Source organism: Callorhinchus milii, unplaced genomic scaffold (assembly GCF_018977255.1).
Source record: "Callorhinchus milii isolate IMCB2004 unplaced genomic scaffold, IMCB_Cmil_1.0 Scaffold19, whole genome shotgun sequence".
NCBI lineage: Eukaryota > Metazoa > Chordata > Chondrichthyes > Chimaeriformes > Callorhinchidae > Callorhinchus > Callorhinchus milii.
In genome coordinates, this window is record NW_024704760.1 from 3,406,741 (window position 1) to 3,428,728 (window position 21,988).

Below are 21,988 nucleotides of genomic sequence, written 5' to 3' on the forward strand. Positions count from 1 at the left end.
AGTTTTTAAAAATATTTTAAAGGTTGTATGGTACTAAAGCCTTGTTCACACAGCACTTGTTTTTTGATACCAAGGTCCTGGGATAAAACAGAACCTCTTTTAACAAACATAGTTTGTATTGAAAAAGTTAGCACGGTTTCAGTATGTTTGACTGGGATTAAATTGCTGGAAACATTTCAGTAAACTTCTGCTTAGATTCCAATTGCTGTTTAAACTCTTTTAAGATGTAGAGACGTTTAGTTGTTAGTGCAGCTTGGCCGAAAAATCCGCACCTTTCTTTATTCACCTCCCCTTGGAGTAAGAGAACTGCTGTGTAAATAGGCCTTAATACTGCCTTACTATTTATAATGTTTTATATTTTATTATAAAAGGGCAATCGATTTTTTTTTCAGAAAATGTATAAGTAAATGTAGCGAAAATTACTGTTTTGTTAAAATCGAGTGTTGTACTGAAGGGAATGTTATTGTATTTTTTCCTGATTATTATCCAGTGATCGTAATCAGTAAAAGAAAACCTACTTGTCCCTCGTCCCCTCTGCTCCACCATCGACAGCTGCGTTTTCACCCACTACGCCCCGAACCTTTGGAATTCTCTCCCCCAATCCTTCCGCCTTGTCCCCCTCCTCCCCCTCTTTTAGATCACGACTGAAGGCCTTCCTCTTCGACCGTGCTTAGGGTATCCTGCTCCCTCCCGGCTCGGTGTCAGGCTCCGCCATTGTTAAGCACTCTGAGACGCTGTCCCGCACAAATGGCGCCATATAGATGCAAGTTGTTGTCGTCGTGCTAGCAAAACAACTCGGTCAACCATGTATGGCAATTTGATTGGTGACCAGATCAGCCTCAATGGGCTGACGCGATGAGCCGCGAGGTTACCGGCAGCAGAAAGGGATCTCATTTTTGTCTGGCGCACAATTCGTCCCATCGGAGCAAAACGCTTTCAGGATAATCAGACTGCATTTGGCACTTTATAGTCTTTTAATACATTATTTGGGAGACATTTTCGGGTATTGTAAGAGCACAGCTAAAACATAACGGTTGATAAATGGTTGATATTGAAATAGCATATTCCCCGTAACTGCACAATGTTTAGGAATTGCGCTCAAATCTCATCATTACAAACATAGGAGGTCCTGTGAAACAGTGCTTTTTTTTTTTCAGGGGGTTTATTTTGTTTTCAGTTTGTGTTTCTCTTCTGACTTTGATGGAACTTCATCCAAGGCCACATTTATGTGGTTGTTTGTCTTTATAAGGAGGTTTGACTATGTTTAACCATGTTAACGAAAAACAAAACACATGACGACATATGTGTTGCCTTTCTCTCAGGTCTTTTTTTTTACCAAAAGCGTTGCCACAATGTAATATCAAAGAAGCACAGCTGCCGTGCATTTAATCCTTTCTAAAAGTGGTGTTTACTCTAACTGTGCCTCCTTTGAAATGAAGTGCTGCCCAGCCATTCATTTGGTGCAATAATTATTTTTATCTGGATGACGAGACAAAAAGCACAGCACACCACTGAAGGTTAAGCAGCAGAGGATACCATATGAGTCATACTGGTGACTTTGGTTTCAACCTTCGTAGGCAGAAGGGAGGATTAAAGGTTGATGTTTGTCAGTCTTGAGGAAAAGAGTTAGTTTGAGTTGAGTTCTGAGTGCAATGCGGAGAGGAGGAACTGAATATATGACAATATATTTTGAGACGTCACCAAGACGTGTTAAGGCGCCATATCAAATGCAAGGAATATTATTGTATTTCGAGCAGGTGAGGGAGGAAAGTAAGATAGGCGAGTTCAGTGCCGTGAATTCAAATGTAAAAGCCGGTTGCTGTTCTCTCCCTGGAGTATAAATCAAAACAAAGATTACAGAGAAGTTTGTGCAGTTGTTTATATTTCACACAAGTCTTCACCCATCCCTTACTCCCTCCCATACCCATCTATTTCACTAACTCTTGTAAGGTTATATTTGTGAAATCTCTTACACCCTTGTGAAATTCTAGCTTCCTCTTGAATGCATGTATTCTGTGTGATTCAACCACTTCTTCAGACAGCGATTTTCACAATCTTGCTATATGTTGCACACAGTAGTTCTGCCTAAATTCTTTTTTAGATTCCCCTAATTGCAGGGATTGGCATTTGTTTGTTCCCGGGATTACAGAGTCCTCAACCAGTAGACACAGCCTATTTATGTTAACCTTACCGAACCCTTTTATGATTTGAAAGACTTCTAATCGGTTTCCCCCTTAAACGTCTCTTCTCTGGGGGGAAAAAAGACCTAACAGCTGACTGCTGCGGAGATGTTGAGCTGAATAGCTAAAAAAAAACCATACAAGGGTCACCAGTCTATATTGATTCATATTGTCTGATGGGAAAGAAGCGTAGACAGCCAAAAAGGTTGTTTCCGGTATTCGTTCAATGTGATTTCACTCTTTGGTAGTTACAAAATGTCATCTTTATACGGGGTGGAATATGCAATCATAAAAACCAAGAGATAACCAGAGATGAGTAGGTATTTGTGGAGTCCTGTAGCGTTAGGTGGTTAGCACGCTCGCCTCGCAAGTGAGAAGACCCAAGTTCGATTCCCGGGTGGGGCAAAACCTTAGGCAAGTTTCCTTACTCCACACGCCTCTGTTTGGCCGAGCAGTAAGTAGGAACCCGGTTGTTCGTCGATTGGCGGATCACTTTCCAGCGGTACTAATCCCTCCAAAAAAAAAAGGAAGAAGTTTGGTCACTCACTCCACGACTGTGTGTGAGCCACTGCTGTACACAATTGGCTGCTGTGTTTTGCTCACAAAATACAAAATCTATTCTGTGAATCGCTTTGAGACACCTCAACGACGTGATAAAGCGTTCTATCAAATGCAAGGATTATTATATTATAATTATGTATTTTATGGGAGGTGGAGTTGTTTTTTTCCCCCCCAGGAGAGAACTTGATTGATCTCTGGACCTTTTCACACTCCTTCCTGTCTATTTATCTTTGTAGATCTTCATGTCTACTGTAGGAAACAAGAGTGCAATGCACGCAAATATCAATCATTTCTCTGTTTCTCGATGTACAGGTTGGGTTTATGTCTTGATAAAATGGTCTGATTACATTTGCAAAAAATTACGGCCACTGATTTTACGAATCTGTGTACAATTAACACGATGCTATCTTCCAAACTGTGACGTCAGAGGTGTCAAAGTACTGTACTGTGATAATATTTTGTAACATAGCTCGACCCTCTTATGAAACCAACGCACAATAATGACCGACTCACTTGGGAAAAGGAAGACGATTAGCACTTTACACGAACAACGTACAGATTCCTAATGTAATGTATGATTTACGATAAGATCTTAACGTTTACGTTGCTGTATTTATAAATGTAATAATGAAATATTTTTTAAAAAATGATCTTTGTAGTTTTTAGATGTTTGTGCCCTGACGATTATTTGAATTATTCTGTGAGTTATAATTTTAATGTCCGGAAAAAAAGTGAAGGGGGGGGTGGGGGGGAGAAAGGAAAATTCCATGTTTAAAGGAATTCTGACAGTTATCCAAATGGTAGCCTTATTTTGTTTTGTGCACAGGAAAATTACCAGTGAGCTTGCAAAGTTATTATTACGTTAAGCAACGACGATCAGACACCCAGGCGTTAATTAGAATAACTCTCAGGTTTGTGGTGAAGAACAAACGTGCTTTTACTCTTCTGAATCGTCTTGTCAAATTGATTTCGGTGTGTATTGACGACTCGTGAGAGTAACTCTTGTATCATCTGAAAGCATTAAATTGTCTTGCGTGGACAAGAAAATACAGTCTGAATTTCTTATGATTATGTGTCAGAGCATTAATCCTTTTAGCTTGCTGGGTCCCTGTGATCGTTCCCTGTTCCTTCACTCTGTTTGTCACACTCTTGGTTTTCATAGTTAGAGCAATGTCAGTTTGGAAATCATTGTATAAAGCAACAGGGCCTTGCTACAACAACAACTTGCTGGGAGATGGAGGGGGAGATGGAGGGGGAGATGGAGTGGGGGCGGAGGAGGGGAGATGGAGGAGGGGAGATGGAGTGGGGAGGAGGAGGGGAGATGGAGGGGGAGATGGAGGAGGGGAGATGGAGGGGAGATGGAGGGGAGATGGAGTGGTGAGGGGAGATGGAGTGGGGGAGGAGGGGAGATGGAGTGGGGGGGAGGAGGGGAGATGGAGTGGGAGGAGGAGGGGAGATGGAGGGGGAGATGGAGGAGGGGAGATGGAGTGGGAGATGGAGGAGGGGAGATGGAGTGGAGAGGAGGGGAGATGGAGTGGTGAGGAGGAGGGGAGGGAGTGGGAGAGGAGGGAGATGGAGAGGGAGATGGAGAGGGAGATGGAGAGGGAGATGGAGAGATGGGGGGAGGAGGGGAGATGGAGAGAAGGGAGGAGGGAGATGGAGAGGAGGGGAGATGGAGAGATGGGGGGGTGGAGGGGAGATGGAGAGAAGGGGGGAGGAGGGGAGATGGAGAGGAGGGAGGAGGGAGAGAGAGAGGAGGGAGATGGAGGGGAGATGGAGAGGAGGGGAGATGGAGAGAGGGGGGAGGAGGAGAGATGGAGAGATGGGGGGGAGGGGAGATGGAGAGAAGGGGGGAGGAGGAGAGATGGAGAGGAGGGGAGATGGAGAGAAGGGGGGAGGAGGGGAGATGGAGAGGGGGAGGAGAGGGGGAGATGGAGAGAAGGGGGAGGAGGGGAGATGGAGAGGAGGGAGGAGAGGGGGGAGATGGAGAGAAGGGGGGGAGGAGGGAGATGGAGAGGGGGAGATGGAGAGGGTGGGGGGGAGAAGTGGAGGTGAGGGGGGGATGAGGGAAGCGAGGGAGGGAGGGAGGGCGGAGGGGAGCGCGCGTGCGCAGTTGCAGGAAGCGGAGAAGGGGCGGGAAGCCGAGTGACGGTTGGGCGCGTGGCGGCCCGCGGGGGGGAGAGGGGGAGGGGGCGGTGATGCAGGTGCGGCTCAGGTCAGTTCACATCTATATAGCAATGCGCCGGGAGGGAGGAGAGGAGAGTGGCGGTGACGAGGGAGACTGAGGCTGAATTTATTTGAGGAAAATTTATTTGAGGAGAATTTATTTGAGGAGAATTTATTTGAGGAGAATTTATTTGAGGAGAAGAAAAAAGAAGCGACACTTATTCCCACCCCCCACCCCCCCAACCGTCGATAAAGCGCGAGGGGTCGTTGCGGAACCGTCTGAGTGGAATCGATATCGATTTGGGGGCAATATATATCGATATCCATATCGAGTCCGTTTGTCCGTCGTGTGTCTCACCTGTCGGTCGGGCGGGCGGTCGCCATGAAGCTGCGGAGAGGTTTGCTGGTAACTGCGTGGCTGCTGTGCGGAGTCTGTGCGATTCTGGTCAGGGGTAAGGACGGCTTTAACCCCCACACACCCACCCCCCCAAACACACTCACACACACCCACACACACCCCCAAACACACTCACACACACCCACACACACCCCCAAACACACTCACACACACCCCCCAAACACACTCACACACACCCACACACACCCCCAAACACACACATCCACACCCCCCAAACACACACACACACACCCACACCCCCCAAACACACTCACACACACCCACACACACCCCCAAACACACACACACCCACACCCCCCCCCCAAACACACTCACACACACCCAACCACCCCAAACCCACACCACCCCCCAACACCACTCACACACACCCCACACACACCCCCAACCCCACACACACCCAAACACACTCACACACACACCCAAACACACTCACACACACCCGAACACACTCACACACACCCAAACACACTCACACACACCCAAACACACACCCCCAAACACACTCACAACACACCCACACCCCCCCAAACACACACACCCACACCACCCCAAACACACTCACACACACCCACACCCCCCCCAAACACACAACCCACACCCCCCAAACACACTCACACACACCCACACACCCCCAAACACACTCACACACACCCACACCCCCAAACACACTCACACACACCACACCCCCCCCAAACACACCACCACACCCCCAAACACACTCACACACACCACACCCCCAAACACACACACCCACACCCACCAAACACCACTCACACACACCCAACACCCCAACACACACACACACACCCCCCAACACACACACACACACACCCACCCCCCAACACACACACACACCCACACCCCCAAACACACTCACACACACCCAAACACACTCACACACACCCAAACACACACTCACACACACCCAAACACACTCACACACACCCACACCCCACAAACACACACCCCCCCCCAAACACACACACACCCCCAAACACACTCACACCCCCCCCAAACCACACACCACACCCCCCAAACACACACACCACCCACACCCCCCCATACACACACACACCACAAACACACTCACACACCCCCAAACACACACACCCACACCCCCCAAACACACACACACACACCCACACCCCCCAAACACACTCACCACACCCCCCCAAACACACACCCACACCCCCCAAACACACTCACACACACCCACCCCCCCCAAACACACTCACACACCCCCCCACCCCCCAAACACCCACACCCCCCAAAACACACTCCACACACCCCCCAAACACACTCACACACACCCTCACCCCCCCAAAACACTCACACACCCCCCCCCCCCCCCAAACACCCACACCCCCAAACACACTCACACACACACCCCAAACACACTCACACACACCCCCCAAACACACTCACACACACCCACACCCCCCCAAACACACTCACACACACCCACACCCCCCCCCAAACACACACACACCCACACACCCCCCCAAACACACACACACACCCCAAAACACACCACCCCCCCCCCCCCAAACACACACACCCACACCCCAAACACACTCACACACACACCCCAAACACACTCACCCACAGCCCCCCCCCAACACACACCAACCCCCAAACACACTCATACACACCCACACACCCCCCCAAGCACACCCACAACCCCCAAACACACTCACACACACCCACACCCCCCAAACACACTCACACACACCCACACCCCCAAACACACTCACACACACCCACACCCCAAACACACACACACATACTCACTGAAACAATCACTCACTCTCTCACACTGACGCACACACTCACTCACACTCTCACACACTCACTAATACACTCACTCACTAACTCTCACACTCTCACACTCACTAACATACTCTCTCACTCACTAACACACTCACACTCTCACACTCACTAACATACTCTCTCACACTCACTGACACACTCACTCACACTCACTGACACACTCACTCACTCACTCTCACACTCACTAACACACTCACACTCACTAACACTCACTCACACTCACTAACACACTCACTCACACTCTCTAACATACTCTCACACTCACTAACACTCTCACACTGACACACTCACTAACACTCACACTCTCACACTCACTAACAGACTCACTCACTCTCACACTCACTAACACTCTCTCACACTCACTAACACACTCACTCTCACACTCACTAACACTCGCTCACACTCACTAACACACTCACACTCACTAACACACTCACACTCACTAACACACTCACACTCACTAACACACTCACACTCACTAACACACTCACTAACTCTCAGACTCTCTCACACTCTCACTCACACACTCTCACACACGCACCCTCACTCACACACTGTAATGTAATAATTCTTGCATTCAACACAGTGCCTTGCCCAGCCGTTTCCAAGTGCTTCATGTGATATATTGTGAAGTGCAGTTGCTGGGTACTTTGCTGGGGCAGCCCAGCCGTGCCCCCTCCCTCCCCCCGAGCAGCCATGGCGTGAACAACCAATTTTACTTGGGAATTGTTGGCCAAGACACCGGGAGAAACTCCCTTTTCTTCAAGTAGTACTGAGGGATCTTTAACGTCTGCTGGTTTAATGTTTAATCTGAAGGACGGTGCCTCTGACAATGCAGAGCTCTCTCCCCAGCCCACCAGCCCTTTCCCAGCATCCCATTGGAGGGTCAGCCTGGACCACAAGCTCAAAATCCTGTGTGGACCTTGAACCCACAGTCTTCTGACTCGTAGGCAAGAGTGCTGAGTTTTCATGGCATTTTGCCGACAAACATACAGTGTGTCAGAGGCAAAGAGTGTTATATTGAGTCCTGTAGCTCAGTAGTTAGAGCACTCGCTTTGCAAGTGAGAGACCTGAGTTCAATTCCCGGCAGAGGGCGAAACCTTGGGCAAGTTTCCTTACTCCACACAGAGCCTAATAATAATCCCTCCAAAACCAAAAACAATATTAAATTGGTCATTTTCAATCTACGACTGTTTGTGGGACATTGCTGTGCGCAATTGGCTGCCGCGTTCGCCCACAAATATACAGTCAATTCACTTTACAGTGTGTTCTGTGAAGCGCTTTGGGACGTCCTCCCGACGTGAAAAGCGCTACATCAAATGCGAGTATTATTATTATAAACCATTCTTTGTAATTCTCTGAATTTTTCTGCCTCTAATTGTGCACTAAACAAACGTTTGGATTGATGACTTATGAGGGTAAACCAGGTCTTATACCAAGTCTTCCTAATTGAGGGATGTTTTGATGTGACTGGAAGAATCGTGTTGAAATATGGTTGAATCTATAATTTGTTTCAAAAAAGGTGATTGTGGTGAACCCCCAAGATTGAAGAATGGATTTCCAGTTACTGATCTTACTCAGACCTCATTTCCTGTGGGTACGAGAATTCGTTACAGGTGTAACGAAGGTTTCAGCTTGGCTGAAGGAAAATCCCCATTTATCACTTGCCAGGCTAATTCATCATGGACAGCGATTGAGACCGTTTGTGAAGGTAACTGATAAGTATCTTATTTTTTTCCTCTAAGTTTTCAGCTCTGTTGACACTGTTCTGCAGAAAACGGCAGATGTTTATGTACAGTTCCATTTTCTGCAATACCACTATTTTAAGCGAGATTCTGTCACAGTGAGTTTGGGGAGGTTGTTCAGCCATAGCTGAACCTTGATCATCTCTAATTGTTCTCCCACATGAATTGCTCATGGCGAGAAGGGGGGTCCAATTCCACCATCTGTTGATCTGCTGGAGATGTCCGCCAACCAGCTTCCACTGTTACTACTAATGATATGTGAGTCTCCGTTGAAGTGGTTGATGTACTTATTTGAGACTAGATTTCAGGAATCGTGATGACTAACTGGAATTTTGCAAGTTGTGTGGTTTCTTTTGTATTGCTTTTCTCTGAATTGAATTGCATTGAAATCTCACTTTTGTTTCTTATTTATTTTCTATGAAGCAAAAAGCTGTGGTGCACCGCCAGATCTTGAGAATGGATATTATAATACAACATCTGTTGTTTTTGGAGGCATAGTTACATATTATTGTAATGAAGGGTGAGTATTCACCCCTGGTCCTCACTACTCTGCTGCAAAAAAAGCTCCTTACACGATGAGCGTCACTGGTCCCTGCAATTTCATGGGTTTATTACAGTTCAGGGTGTTGATCAGAAAACGTGGCTCAAAAAGGTTAAATTGGAAGAGGAACAGAACTAAAATCAAGATCTTAACTTGGTTTCTGTTATAAAGGTTGGTCAGATTTGGAGTCCTGTAGCGAAGTGGTTAGTGCACTCAGCTCGTAAGTGAGAGGACTCAGGTTTGATTCCCGGGTGGGGCAAAATGTTGGGCAAGTTTCCTTACTCCACACGTCTTTGTTTACCTCGCAGTAAGTAGGAGCCCAGTTGTCAGTCGATTGGCCTTAGCCTTTAAGCTGCTTACCTCTCTGCAAGCCAATCAGAAGGTGTGGTGGGTGAGGGGGTTAAGAGTGGAACAACAAGACTGCTTCTCTGTTTGTAATACAGGTCTTGTATAGTGAACTTAAAAATATAACTTTGCCTGCTTCCTAAGAGGCAACTATTACAGCTTTGATTTCTCGTAAATACCTTCTCCTTTTCTTTAGATACAATTTGGTTGGTGAAGATACCCAAAATTGTGTAGCAGGCGGTTGGGATGGCAGAACCCCAGTCTGTGATCGTGAGTTATGTTTCCATATTCCTTGCAGCAGCTGAAATGTTTTTTCATACCAAACAAATGAACAACGTTTAATGAATTTATAAATCTGGAATGTTTGTTTCATTTGATTTCCATAAATATTTCCAATATAACAGCACAGGATTATTTGATATAGTTCCTTAATCATTATCAAACTGGTTTATGGAATGTGGAAATTGAATTCTAACTTCTAACTGGAGATCAGTCATTGCTGAATTATTTTCCCCCAGCTGTGACGTGTGATGATCTTCCACCAATTGAAAATGGACAAACTCCATCACCACCTGAAGCTAACTGGGAATATGAAAATGCAGCAACGTTTACATGTAGTCCTACATATACATTGATTGGTGAAAACACAATTTATTGCCGGGCGAATGGTACATGGAGTGATATTCCTCCAAAATGCAAAGGTACTGATTATAGGATTGGAAATAGCCATTTCTGCTGACGTTGGGAAGTTCAAAATATACATGTTACTTTATGCAATTCTGCTCTCAAACAGCTGGTCATCTAACCATATGTGAGATGCTCTAAATATGAAGGATTTTCTTTTCATTTCCATTGTAGTCATCATTTTAATTTGCCTATTTCTGGGTATTCTGAGTAAATAAGAAATAAAACATAAATAAGCCTTGGGATGTCCTCCTGACGTGAAAGGCGCTCTCCACATGGAATCTTGTTGTTGAGTAAATCAGAATAAACCTACTGTTATGGAGAAGCAACAGTGTTAGAATAGCAATTGTTGGTTTATTGACGTTTATTTTTCATGGAGCTTCTTACTGTAATTGGATATGCCCAATTTGGTGAATTTACTTGCAATATTTTTCCTTCTGAAACCAACTTGTCCTTGGCTCAAAATAAAGTAAGGCACTACTCTTTTGATAGTTGTTCAATGTGTTCGTCCCGATCCTCCAATCAAAAATGGAAGCATAATAGCAGGATTTGGACCCACGTACGAGTATCGTCAGACGATTATCTACAAATGCGATGAAGGTTTTGAAATGGTTGGCAAAGATACCATTGAATGTCGAGAAAATAGTACATTTCCGCCAGCACCTCTATGCATTCCAGGTAACATAGCTTTTCTTCAATGTAAGGACGTAAGAGAACCTGAACTTTCCTAAATGTTTTATCGCTTTAACAATAGAATGATCACAAACTAGTTTAAATTTAAAGAACTTGATAAATATACAGTATGTCAGAGGCAAGGAGTGTTGTCAGCCACTCTTTGTAATTCTCTGTTTGAATTTTGCTGCCTCTGATTGTGCACTAAACAAACGTTTGGATTGATGACTTATGAGGGTAAACCAGGTCTTATACCAAGTCTTCCTAATTGAGGAATGTTTTGATGTGACTGGAAAAATCGTGTTGAAATATGGTTGAAACTATAATTTGTTTCAAAAAAGGTGAATGTGGTGAACCCCCAAGATTGAAGAATGGATTTCCAGTTACTAATCTTACTCAGACCTCATTTCCTGTGGGTACGAGAATTGATTACAGGTGCAACGAAGGTTTCAGCTTGGCTGAAGGAAAAGCCGCATTTATCATTTGCCAGGCTAATTCATCATGGACAGCGATTGAGACCGTTTGTGAAGGTAACTGATAAGTATCTTATCTTTTTCCTTTCAGCTCTGTTGACACCTGTTCTGCAGGAAACAGCAGATGTTTATGTACAGTTCCATTTTCTGCAATACCACTATTTTAAGTCAGATTCTGTCACAGTGAGTTTGGGGAGGTTGTTCAGCCATAGCTGAACCTTGATCATCTCTAATTGTTTTCCCACATGAATTGCTCGTGGCGAGTGGGGGAGTCCAATTCCACCATCCCTTGATCTGCTGTAGATGTCTGCCAACCACTGTTATTACTAATGATATGTGAGTCTCTGTTGAAGTGGTTGATGTACTTATTTGAGACTATTTGAACTTACTTATTTGTACTTATTTGAACTTTCCTAAATGTTTTATCGCTTTAACAATAGAATGATCACAAACTAGTTTAAATTTAAAGAACGTGATACGGTGGTTGTTGATGAAGGAGAAGGTAGGGGTGGAGCACATGGGGTTATAAAACACTGGCACGAACTGTTTATGCTGCGGAGTGGAACTTTGGCCCTGCTGTATTATTCTATGCAAACACTTTTTGTCTTTTTGCAATCTGCAAAAGAGCCCCATTTTCTTTCTCTCTCTCACTGTTTTGTTATGACTCTTTAGCTCTACTTCTGTGCTGTTACGAAAGTTAGAATTGAAGACTTCCCAACAAAAAACCCAATCATCACAATCCAATAGTGATGTTAGGCAGTACATTTACTTCACATTTTGCCTGTCCTATTCAATGTTTTTGTGTCTTCTGTATTATTTTCTGCTTTCTCTCAAAAATTATGGGTTTCTACAGAATCAAAGAAAGGGGGGGAGGAGTGTGGAAGCAGCAATTCTGCCCAAACCTGCATTTATTCTGTTGATGTCTACCTCTTCAGGACATCATATGTTTAAATGTTGATTGGGTTTGTGGACTGTTGTACCAGAGTTTAGTTTGGTGTTATTATTCCACTGAGTTCATGGCACAATTTATGCAACTGATTTTTTTTTCTTTCCAAGCTGCAAACGATACCACGACTTGTGATTCTGCTACCTCCACCAGTAGCATATTTCTATCACTAAATTACCAAGTTCTGTGTTTTTTAGAATGGTCACATTTATTGAGAGTTTAATCAGTTTTTCAATTCCATGTGCAGGTATTACCTTTATGCATTACGATGCAGAATAACCTGTTTGTGCAAAGCTGCAACTTTTGTTTTCACAAGCGTACGGATCATGTCTAAAGGAAAGGAAATACTGTTACATGTAGATTTTTGATGTTGTAAAAATATTTTGTGGCAGCTTAAGTGGGAATATAGCAAGTGACAAAAGCATTTCCTGATTTTTATTTTACCTGTGAGCCTAGTTCCTTGCTGTTGCATTCAAATAATGCAGGACTACTCCCGGATTATACTCTGTGGGATGGTTGCATTAATTATTTGCATGCAGGAGTTAAACCTGGTATCCTTAGTCCCCGTATATTCTGTGAGAATGTCACTATAACTTGAATAAGAAAAATATCTTGCGCAATCTTCACTGCTTTTACAGTTTTTTAATAAAGAAAAACAATCCAAACAAAGTTCAGTTTCACAGGAAGAATTGCAACTTCTTTATTTGGGGATTGTCAAGGTTGTCATATTATGCTTTTTTGCCTTGCCTTGTGATGAATGAGGTTGTGTTTACATGTATACCATGTTTATATGCATAGAAGCAAGAAGTACTCCTCCTGTGACCGTTCCTGGCGGAGCTGAGGCAAAAACGAGTCCTCATCCAACAAGTGAAAGCAGTGAGTGTGCAACTGTTGCATTTCAAGTTGGTGTTTTTAATGCAAATTTGATCACCGCATTCTTAAATTTAAGCCTACTTTAATTGAAGTTCTGCTTATGATGTGGTGCAGTACAACCATGGTCTTGATTTACGACCAAGAGAAGGGAAGAGAAATCTCTTCTTGATTCACTAGAATTATTCCAGTGATGAGGTACATCAACAATGAAGGGTTTTGAAGTTCGGGCTTTTTTTAAAAATAAACTTTTACAATTTAAGAAGGTTAAGGTGTCTTAATAGTTATCTTCAGGAAGATTGTAATGGTAAATAATTATTTCCACCGATTGTTCGGTGGAATAAGAGGGCACAAATTTTAAGATGATCACTAGAGAATTGAAGGAAGTTGTAGAGGGATGGTCGGACTATGGAAATGCACCACAATTCATTGATGGCTAAGGAGCTGCTAGTTAATTTAAATTATTTTCGTTTTCAGTCTTTAATGTATCAGAAAATGTTCGATCATAAATAAGCCCCAACTTCATTAACCATTTGGTTGTGTTTGTACAAATGGCTGACTTTTCTTTCAGCATGGTGCAGCATTTGTCATCTCCATGAAAGAATAAATTTGTAGCCAAATGTCATAAGTGCATTTGGTGCACTATTACTACTTATTTAAAATAACATCTGTGTGAGAGAAGTGGAGGTAGAGCAAGGAGGAGTGTCAAGTGAAGCTTTCTGATTCTTTTAAGTTGCATGTAATCAGCCAAACACTGTTTTTCTTCCATGATCAACTAATTTTTATTTTCTTTGATTGCAGCATCACACATCGACCGATCCTTTATTTATGGTAAGTTAAGCTATCTTTATTTATGGTAAGTGTTATTCTGGCTCTGTTGGTTTCACTCTCGACTCCCGATCTGAAAGTTGTGGGTTCATGGCTTTGGGTTCAAAGTCTCGTCCAGGTGTCTTCCAAATGGTCGTTCACGATTGACTTCTTGGGAGTATCAGGAGGTAACCTGCCAAACATCCAGTCCAGGCAAGCCCGTGCCAAAGTTCCAGTAGCTCCTGAGCTGCAATCCTATGGCACCCAGTCCTCCCAGGTGAATGACTGAATTATCTTATTTACCGCAACAACTTGCATTTTTAACACCCTTCACGTAGGGTGATGTTCAGATATACTACCCATAAAATGTGCATGTTTTGCGCATGTTGTGTACATCATTTGTACTATTTCTTCATTTATGAATTGATCTGTGTTTCATTGTCCATTGCTGTGAATGGGATAATATGCCTTTGTTGCTTTAGATGGAAGGAGGGGGTGAGATTTTTCATTGTATATCTGTTTGCATAACTGCATCATTTCTTCTCTGAGCTTTCAAAACTTTACTTGGACCGTTCAATGACTCATACAAGGTCTTTCAACTTGCATTGCATTTAGTTTTGTAATGCAAGTTGAGATATCTCGTTGGAGTCTAGCATTTAGTGTTGCATTCCATAAACTTTCCTCATAGAGTTCATTATATTTATTCAAGGAAATCTCAACATTTTTGAGCTTTAATGTGACCCTTAATTTTTCATCAGCAAGAGCATGTTAAAAACGAGGCCATGGGTTAGAATAACTTATGGAATGGATCAATATATTTGTAGAGTATTGTGTAAACCTGTTGTACAGCATTTTGCTTGCACTGCTTTGTCTACAAGAGATGTCTTAGCTGAGGAGCGAGAAAAGTTGAAAAAAGTTACAGCGCTTTGGGATGTCCTCCCGACGTGAAAGGGAGGACAATAAATGTAGTGTTGTTGTTGTTGATCTGCCTAATTATCGCTTTTTTTTNCTCCCTTTTAAACTAACCAGTCTAGTTGTTTTTTCAGTTGCTTCACCTTACAGCTATGCTCACAAACTTTTGTTTTATTGCTGTCCGAGTGTTAGTCTTTCTCCATAGTCCTTTTATGAAAAATGTTTATGGTTTTGTTTTATTTATTCCAGTTTAATTGAATTTTCATCCTGCTTATCACATGTTGTTGCGTTTTTAGAGTTTTGAAGTAGCTGAGAATGTTCCTATGATTCCTCAACCCAAAAAAGTCCAAATGGCATCCACTAAACAATATCTTTAATTGCACTTTTTTTTAAAAAAAGGTATACTTTTGCGATTGTAGTTTTGAATAGTCTTTCTGGTGAAGTGGTTGATTGACTTAAATATTATGGCCATGTTCAGAGACTGAATTTTTGGTCTCTGTTCAGTTTCTCTCCACCTATCAATTGCTGTGTTGACTTTGCCCACAAATATGCAGATAATCCACTTTATAATATGCTCTGAAGGGTGGAGTTCTATAGCTTAGTAGTTAGAGCATTTGCCTCTCAAACGAGAGGACCTGGGTTTGATTCTCCCGGTGGGGTGAAACCTTAGAAACATTTCCTTGCTCCATACGCCTCTATTTACTTAGCAGTAAGAGTGGAAAAAATTGGTGAACGTAACCACCGATGGAAGCCCAAATCTGACAAGCAAAAATGTTGAGTTACCGAAAAAAATTCAAGATTAAGTCAAAGAAACAAATCCAGAACAGAATATTGTTTTTCTGCACCGCATTATCCACCAAGAGGTCCTCTGTAAGAGTATTCTAAAAGTAAGCAATGTCGTGGACATAGTTACGAAAGTGATCAACTACATTCAAGCAAGAGGCTTAAACCACAGGCAATTTGTAACTGCTTAAGGAATTGGAATCCGAGCACACGAATGTTCTGTATAATAATAATAATAATATTATTTTACATTTGTGTGATGACTCGCTGCCGGGCCGGGGTCGTCTGACGGCGGCGGCTCTGGTTGCTGGAGGCCGGTGTTGGCGGGGCTTTGAGGCCGCGGAGTTGGCGGTTGGAGCTGGGGTTGGGTGTTGGCGGTGGCGGGGGCTGGGGGGCCGGTGGCGGGGCTGTGCCGGGCCGGTGGCGCCGGGGTGGGGCCGGTGGCGGGGCGGCGGGGTTTTTGAGTATCACACAAATGTAAAATGGCTTCGTTTAGGAAAGGTCTTGAAAAGATTTTGGGAAGTGAGAGCAGAGATTGATTTATTTTTGGACATGAAACAAAAAGATTTGTATTTCCCACAGCTGAATGATGCGAATTGGCTCTCTGATTTCGTATTTGCCGTTGATATCATTGGCCACATGAATCAACTGAATTCAAAACTGCAACAGAAGGAGGCCTTTGGGAATGATTTGTATTGCAGTGTCAAGTCATTTATGAAGAAATTATTTCTTTTATTGCGTTGAATAGGAAACGGGCAATTTGCCCACTTTCCAACTTTGCAGTAGATTACTGTTTGCGATCAAAGCCTTAAAAAGTATACATTGACACTACTTGACTTACATGCTGAATTTTCTCGCCGATTCCAGGATTTCAATTTGATCGAAAATTACTTGTCTTTGGTCACTCACCTTTCTCATTTGATGTTGATAAAGCCCCATTTGACCTCCAACTCGAGCTTATTGACCTGCAATGTAATCCATTGCTTGCGGAGCAATTCAAATCCGTGCTGCTTTCTAGTTTTTAAAACCTCTCTTAAAGAATATATCTTGCAAAAAACAACAGCGCATGCCCAGAGGACGCTTGTGCTTTCCTACAAACACAATATTTTTATATGCAACTTGTTTTGTCTGCAGAACAAGTCTTCGCTGAGGAATAGGAAAATTGTTGATGGGCCTAGTGTTTTTAAAATCTCTCTTTAAAAACTGGTTTGTAGCTTTCAGATATGTGTTTTTTAAAAAGGAGCTATTTTCACTCAAGTGCTTAAAAAATAGTGTTTTTTAACAAAAGTCAGTTGAGACCTCGCTTATTTCTTTTATTCCCTTTACTACAAATTCAGAGTTTGGAAGTTTTTAAGTGAAATTAATATTTGTGCACGCTAATGCCAAATATTGGTTGCTTGTGTTTGTATCTCAAATGTAGTTTCAATAAGAATATTGGTGACTAAGAATAAAGTTGGCTAAACATTTAGTTTTAAAACTGTTCCAGTTATTACTGTCTGACTATCCTCCATTATGTTCTTGTGGTCATTTTAATAGTTCATATTATAATTTTGTTTTCTGCCATCTTCTCCTTAGGTCACAACCTGCTCCTCGTACTATTGCTTCTACTAGAAAGAATACTATGATAGAGCGTCTATCTGAAACATTTTCCAACTCTATTTTAAATTATTGCAATGCAAGTATGCACTTTTCACCATTGTGATTGTGTCAGCTCGATTACTGCCCTAATGAGATGTTAAAACAAATGATGTTGTTTGAAAAGAGATTGGGGTGTGTGGCGGTTGACCCTGTGCTCCAGCTAACAAACCTTAAGATAAAGCTGGTCATTCACTTGGCTGTCTATGGAACAATGATGTGTTCAGATCAGCTGCTGCATTTTCCCACAAATAGTCACTACACTTTGCCAAAACTTTGTGAAGCACTTTTGAGAGATTTAGTGTTATAAGCGATGTATTCTATTAAATGAAGGATTATCAACAATGTTCAGGTATCATGTGAATGTTAAAGAAAACCTACTTATTTATTGCAATTCCAACAGCAACTTTATTTTGTCTTGTAATTCCAGCAGCTGAATTTGATCATTTTTAACAAATGGGTTTAACTGGAAAAGTTAGTGAGATTCCACTAAATTCTAACTAGTACTAAATGCACTCCTACGCATCTGAGTAAACCTCTGGCCGATTTGTACTTTATAATGTTTTATAATTTTCAGAATGCCATGGAACAGTCTATCTATTGTTTGGCTACAGTTGAGTGTGCTGCACCAAGCAGTGTTATTCTGTGTTACTGATTTCTATTCAATCGTGTAAAAGTTATTTTGTCTATTAATATGGAAATTTGATTCATGTTGAGATTCTATGCAGTGATGTTGCGAGGGGGCGGGGGGGCTCAGCAGGAGGGAATCTTATTTTTCTTTATTGCATAATTAATTTAATTAGAGTAAAAATTGTTTAATTTTAATGTAACTTCAACCAAAGATCACATTTATAATGGATTTTATAACACTAATTGTGTTTACCATGCTTACAACTCTAGTCTTTCAACCAAAATCATTGCCAGATTGTTAATATTACACAATCATGGACCCTGTACATTTAATATTTCAATAAGGTCTTAACTTTAAATATGCTTCCTTAAAAATAAGTATCCACTGAATAAATTACTGGAGTCCTGTAGCTCGTGGAGCCCTGTAGCTCAGTGGTTAGACCACTCGCTTTGCAAGTAAGAGACCTGAGTTCAATTCCAGGCAGAGGGCGAAACCTTGGGCAAGTTTCCTTACTCCACACAGAGCCTAATAATAATCCCTCCAAAACCAAAAACAATAATAAATTGGTCATTTTCAATCTACGACTGTTTGCGGGACATTGCTGTGCGCAATTGGCTGCCGCGTTCGCCCACAAATATACAGTCAATTCACTTTACAGTGTGTTCTGTGAAGCGCTTTGGGATGTCCTCCCGACGTGAAAAGCGCTATATCAAATGCAAGGATTATTATTATTATTACTGCAAAGTTGTAAATTTTACATTGTAGTAATTACCACAATGAAAAAATTAATTTAATAAAACTATTTTAGTAATTTGTGTTTGATTATTTGACTTCTTCTATGAATTACAATTTAATATAAATATGACAATTACCCACTTACAAGTTAGAAAACTTGATCATGTGCTTTTACTCCTATGAATCAATCTGTGGGTAAACTCCTGTATATCTGCAAACATTAAATCATCTTCCATGTAAAAGTACAGTCTGACTTTCTTTTGGTTATGCACCTTCTACATTTAGAACATTTATCCCTTTTAGCTTGCCGTGCAATCACTCTTACTACGAAAACTAATAGGATAACAACTCAAATAAAATGCAATGGGTTTGTAGGATCAGCTGTGCTTCGATTCAATTCACCACGTGGTGAGTTACCATCAATTGCCCTTCATACTGTATACGCTCAGGGCAAATTGAAAGGGTGGGTCACATCAGTGTAATGCTCGGGTTGGTAAATGACTGCTTCACTGTCGTCACGCCTGCCGTTTTGCTGCTGCTCTTGGTTGATAATCACCATTGGCAGGAAGGCAATTGTCGTTTTGATCAGATTTTGGGGTTTGTTGCATACAAGAAAAGTCAAAATTCCTCGCTCCTTTTTAAGCTGGTAAAAGGGCTTTGACGTCAAACATTGTTTTGACGTGGTCGTTACTTATGTGCCCTGTCTGTGGAAACAGTGACTTGACACCTGCGAGGAGGTTTTTTATTTACACTTTATTGTGCAATATGACATTTACCAAGATTGCTTTTACAGCTTCCCTATAGTTCTGCTCGATTTCCTGTTGTACAATAGGCAACATAAAATATTTATGTCGATTTTTAACCTGAACTTTTTGACAGGACATACATTTCCTCATCTCTCTGAGTCGAGCAAGCTACGATTTGCAAATGTAGCTTACTTAATGCGTAGAGATGAGGAAATGTATGTCGTGTCGAATTCAGATTAAAATCGACGTAAATATATTTTGGGAGTCATCCTGATATGCGCAGTGCTCATTTCTTCTACGTTACATGGCTGCGTGATGGAAAGAGCCCTGCCCGAAGAAATAATCTGCACCCACAACGTACACAGTCACTACGCTTTGTGGTACCCGTGAAGTGCTTTGAGACGCCTGGAAGACGTGTTAAGGCGCTATATCGAATGCAAGGATTATTATTATTGGGATTATTATTGTTGGGATTATTATTATTGTGCAAGAGGGCGAACTTGTTCGGTTTGATTTCCTTTTTTCCGGCGCCACTTCGTTGTTGCACAAACGCTCGATCGCATTTGGTGCAGCGCCGCATCAGGTCTTCGGGCACAGCCGAGTCCCACAAACAAACGGTCGTGGATGGAGTCCGAGACCAATTTATTTGTGCACAGCTCCGGATTTGGCAGAGGGCGGGGGAGGATTTGCTGGAAATTAATACAGGTTTGCAGCTTAAAAGTCAACCAAAGAATAGCCCCAAAAGTAGCCCAATCCGCACAGTACAGCGACCAAACGAGAAGAAAAAACGCCCAATTGGGCGTGAACCCGCCCAACATTGGCTGGTGGGGGGAGGAGAGGCGAGGAGCGGGCGGAAAGGGGAGCAGTGCGCGTGCGCGGCCGGCGCCGGCCAATCGCGGAGCGAGTGTCGCGCATGCGCCCGCCGCCTGAGGGCGTGGAAGCGCGGGAACCGCACGTGCGGACGGCAGTTACTGCGAACACCACAGGGCCGAGAGAGAGAGAGAGAGAGAGGCTCTTCTGGTGGGGGTGACCCCCCCCCAACCGCCCCCCCCCCACCCAACACCCCCCCACCCAACACCCCCCCACCCAACACCCCCCCAACCCAACACCCCCCCAACCCAACACCCCCCACCCAACACCCCCCCACCCAACACCCCCCACCCAACACCCCCACCCAACACCCCCCCCAACCCAACACCCCCCCCCCAACCCAACCCCCACCCAACACCCCCCACCCAACACCCCCCCCCAACACCCCCCCACCCAACACCCCCCCACCCAACACCCCCCCACCCAACACCCCCCCCAACACCCCCCAACCCAACACCCCCCCAACCCAACACCCCCCCAACCCAACACCCCCCCAACCAACACCCCCCCAACCCAACACCCCCCAACCCAACACCCCCAACCCACACCCCCCCAACCCAACACCCCCCCCACCCAACACCCCCCCCACACCCAACCACCCCCCACCCAACCCCCCCAACCCACCCACACCCCCCACCCCCCCCCCACCCAACACCCCCCAACCCACCACACCCCCAACCCACCCAACACCCCCCAACCCCCCCCCCCCAACACCCCCCCACCCAACACCCCCCAACCCAACCACCCCCAACCCAACACCCCTCAACCCACCCAACTCAACCCAACACCCCCCAACCCAACACCCCCCACCCAACACCCCCCCAACCCAACACCCCCCAACCCAACACCCCCCCCACCCAACACCCCCCCAACCCAACACCCCCCAACCCAACACCCCCCCACCCAACACCCCCCCCAACCCAACACCCCCCCCAACCCAACACCCCCCAACCCAACCACCCCCAACCCAACACCCCCCCCACCCAACACCCCTCAACCCACCCAACTCAACCCAACACCCCCCCAACCCAACACCCCCCAACCCACCCAACACCCCCCCCAACCCAACAGCCCCCCAACCCAACACCCCCCCCAACCCAACACCCCCCCAACCCAACATCCCCCAAACCCAACCCACCCAACTCAACCCAACACCCCAACCCCCCCAATCAACACCCCAAATCCCCCCCACCCCAACCCCCCCCCCAATAATAATAATCTTTCCAGTTGAGATAGCGCTTTTCACGTCCTCTCGCCGACTCAAAAGCGCTTCACAGAGTAGACTGTCTGTCTGTCTCTCTCAATCAAATGCAAGGATTATTTATTATTACTGTTATTTGTTATTGTAATAATAAAAAGGCAAGCGAGAGGAGGCACGAAGCGCGGAAAGGCCCTGGAGCCTGACTCCTCGAATCGCACCTGTCGCTGAGGAGGAGGA

General features: G+C 44.2%; 1 protein-coding gene across 1 annotated transcript; it reads left to right on the forward strand.

The window, feature by feature from the left end:
* Nucleotides 1-4,919: 4,919 nt before the first annotated feature.
* Nucleotides 4,920-19,176, forward strand: LOC103182514 (membrane cofactor protein-like). The gene is made up of 10 exons (XM_042342028.1): nucleotides 4,920-5,359; nucleotides 8,678-8,866; nucleotides 9,324-9,420; nucleotides 9,983-10,056; nucleotides 10,305-10,487; nucleotides 10,963-11,148; nucleotides 11,484-11,672; nucleotides 13,360-13,437; nucleotides 14,233-14,262; nucleotides 17,509-19,176. Exons 1-10 carry the CDS (start codon nucleotides 5,290-5,292, stop codon nucleotides 17,556-17,558), a joined length of 1,146 nt encoding a protein of 381 aa, XP_042197962.1. The 5' UTR covers nucleotides 4,920-5,289; the 3' UTR covers nucleotides 17,559-19,176.
* Nucleotides 19,177-21,988: the final 2,812 nt, after the last annotated feature.

Coding starts and splice junctions, on each gene's coding strand:
- LOC103182514 (XM_042342028.1), top strand. CDS start 5,290: ATGAAGCTGCGGAGAGGTTTGCTGGTAACTGCGTGGCTGCTGTGCGGA. Junction 8,867..9,323: donor GATTGAGACCGTTTGTGAAG/GTAACTGATAAG, acceptor TTTTCTATGAAG/CAAAAAGCTGTGGTGCACCG. Junction 14,263..17,508: donor CGACCGATCCTTTATTTATG/GTAAGTTAAGCT, acceptor TCTTCTCCTTAG/GTCACAACCTGCTCCTCGTA.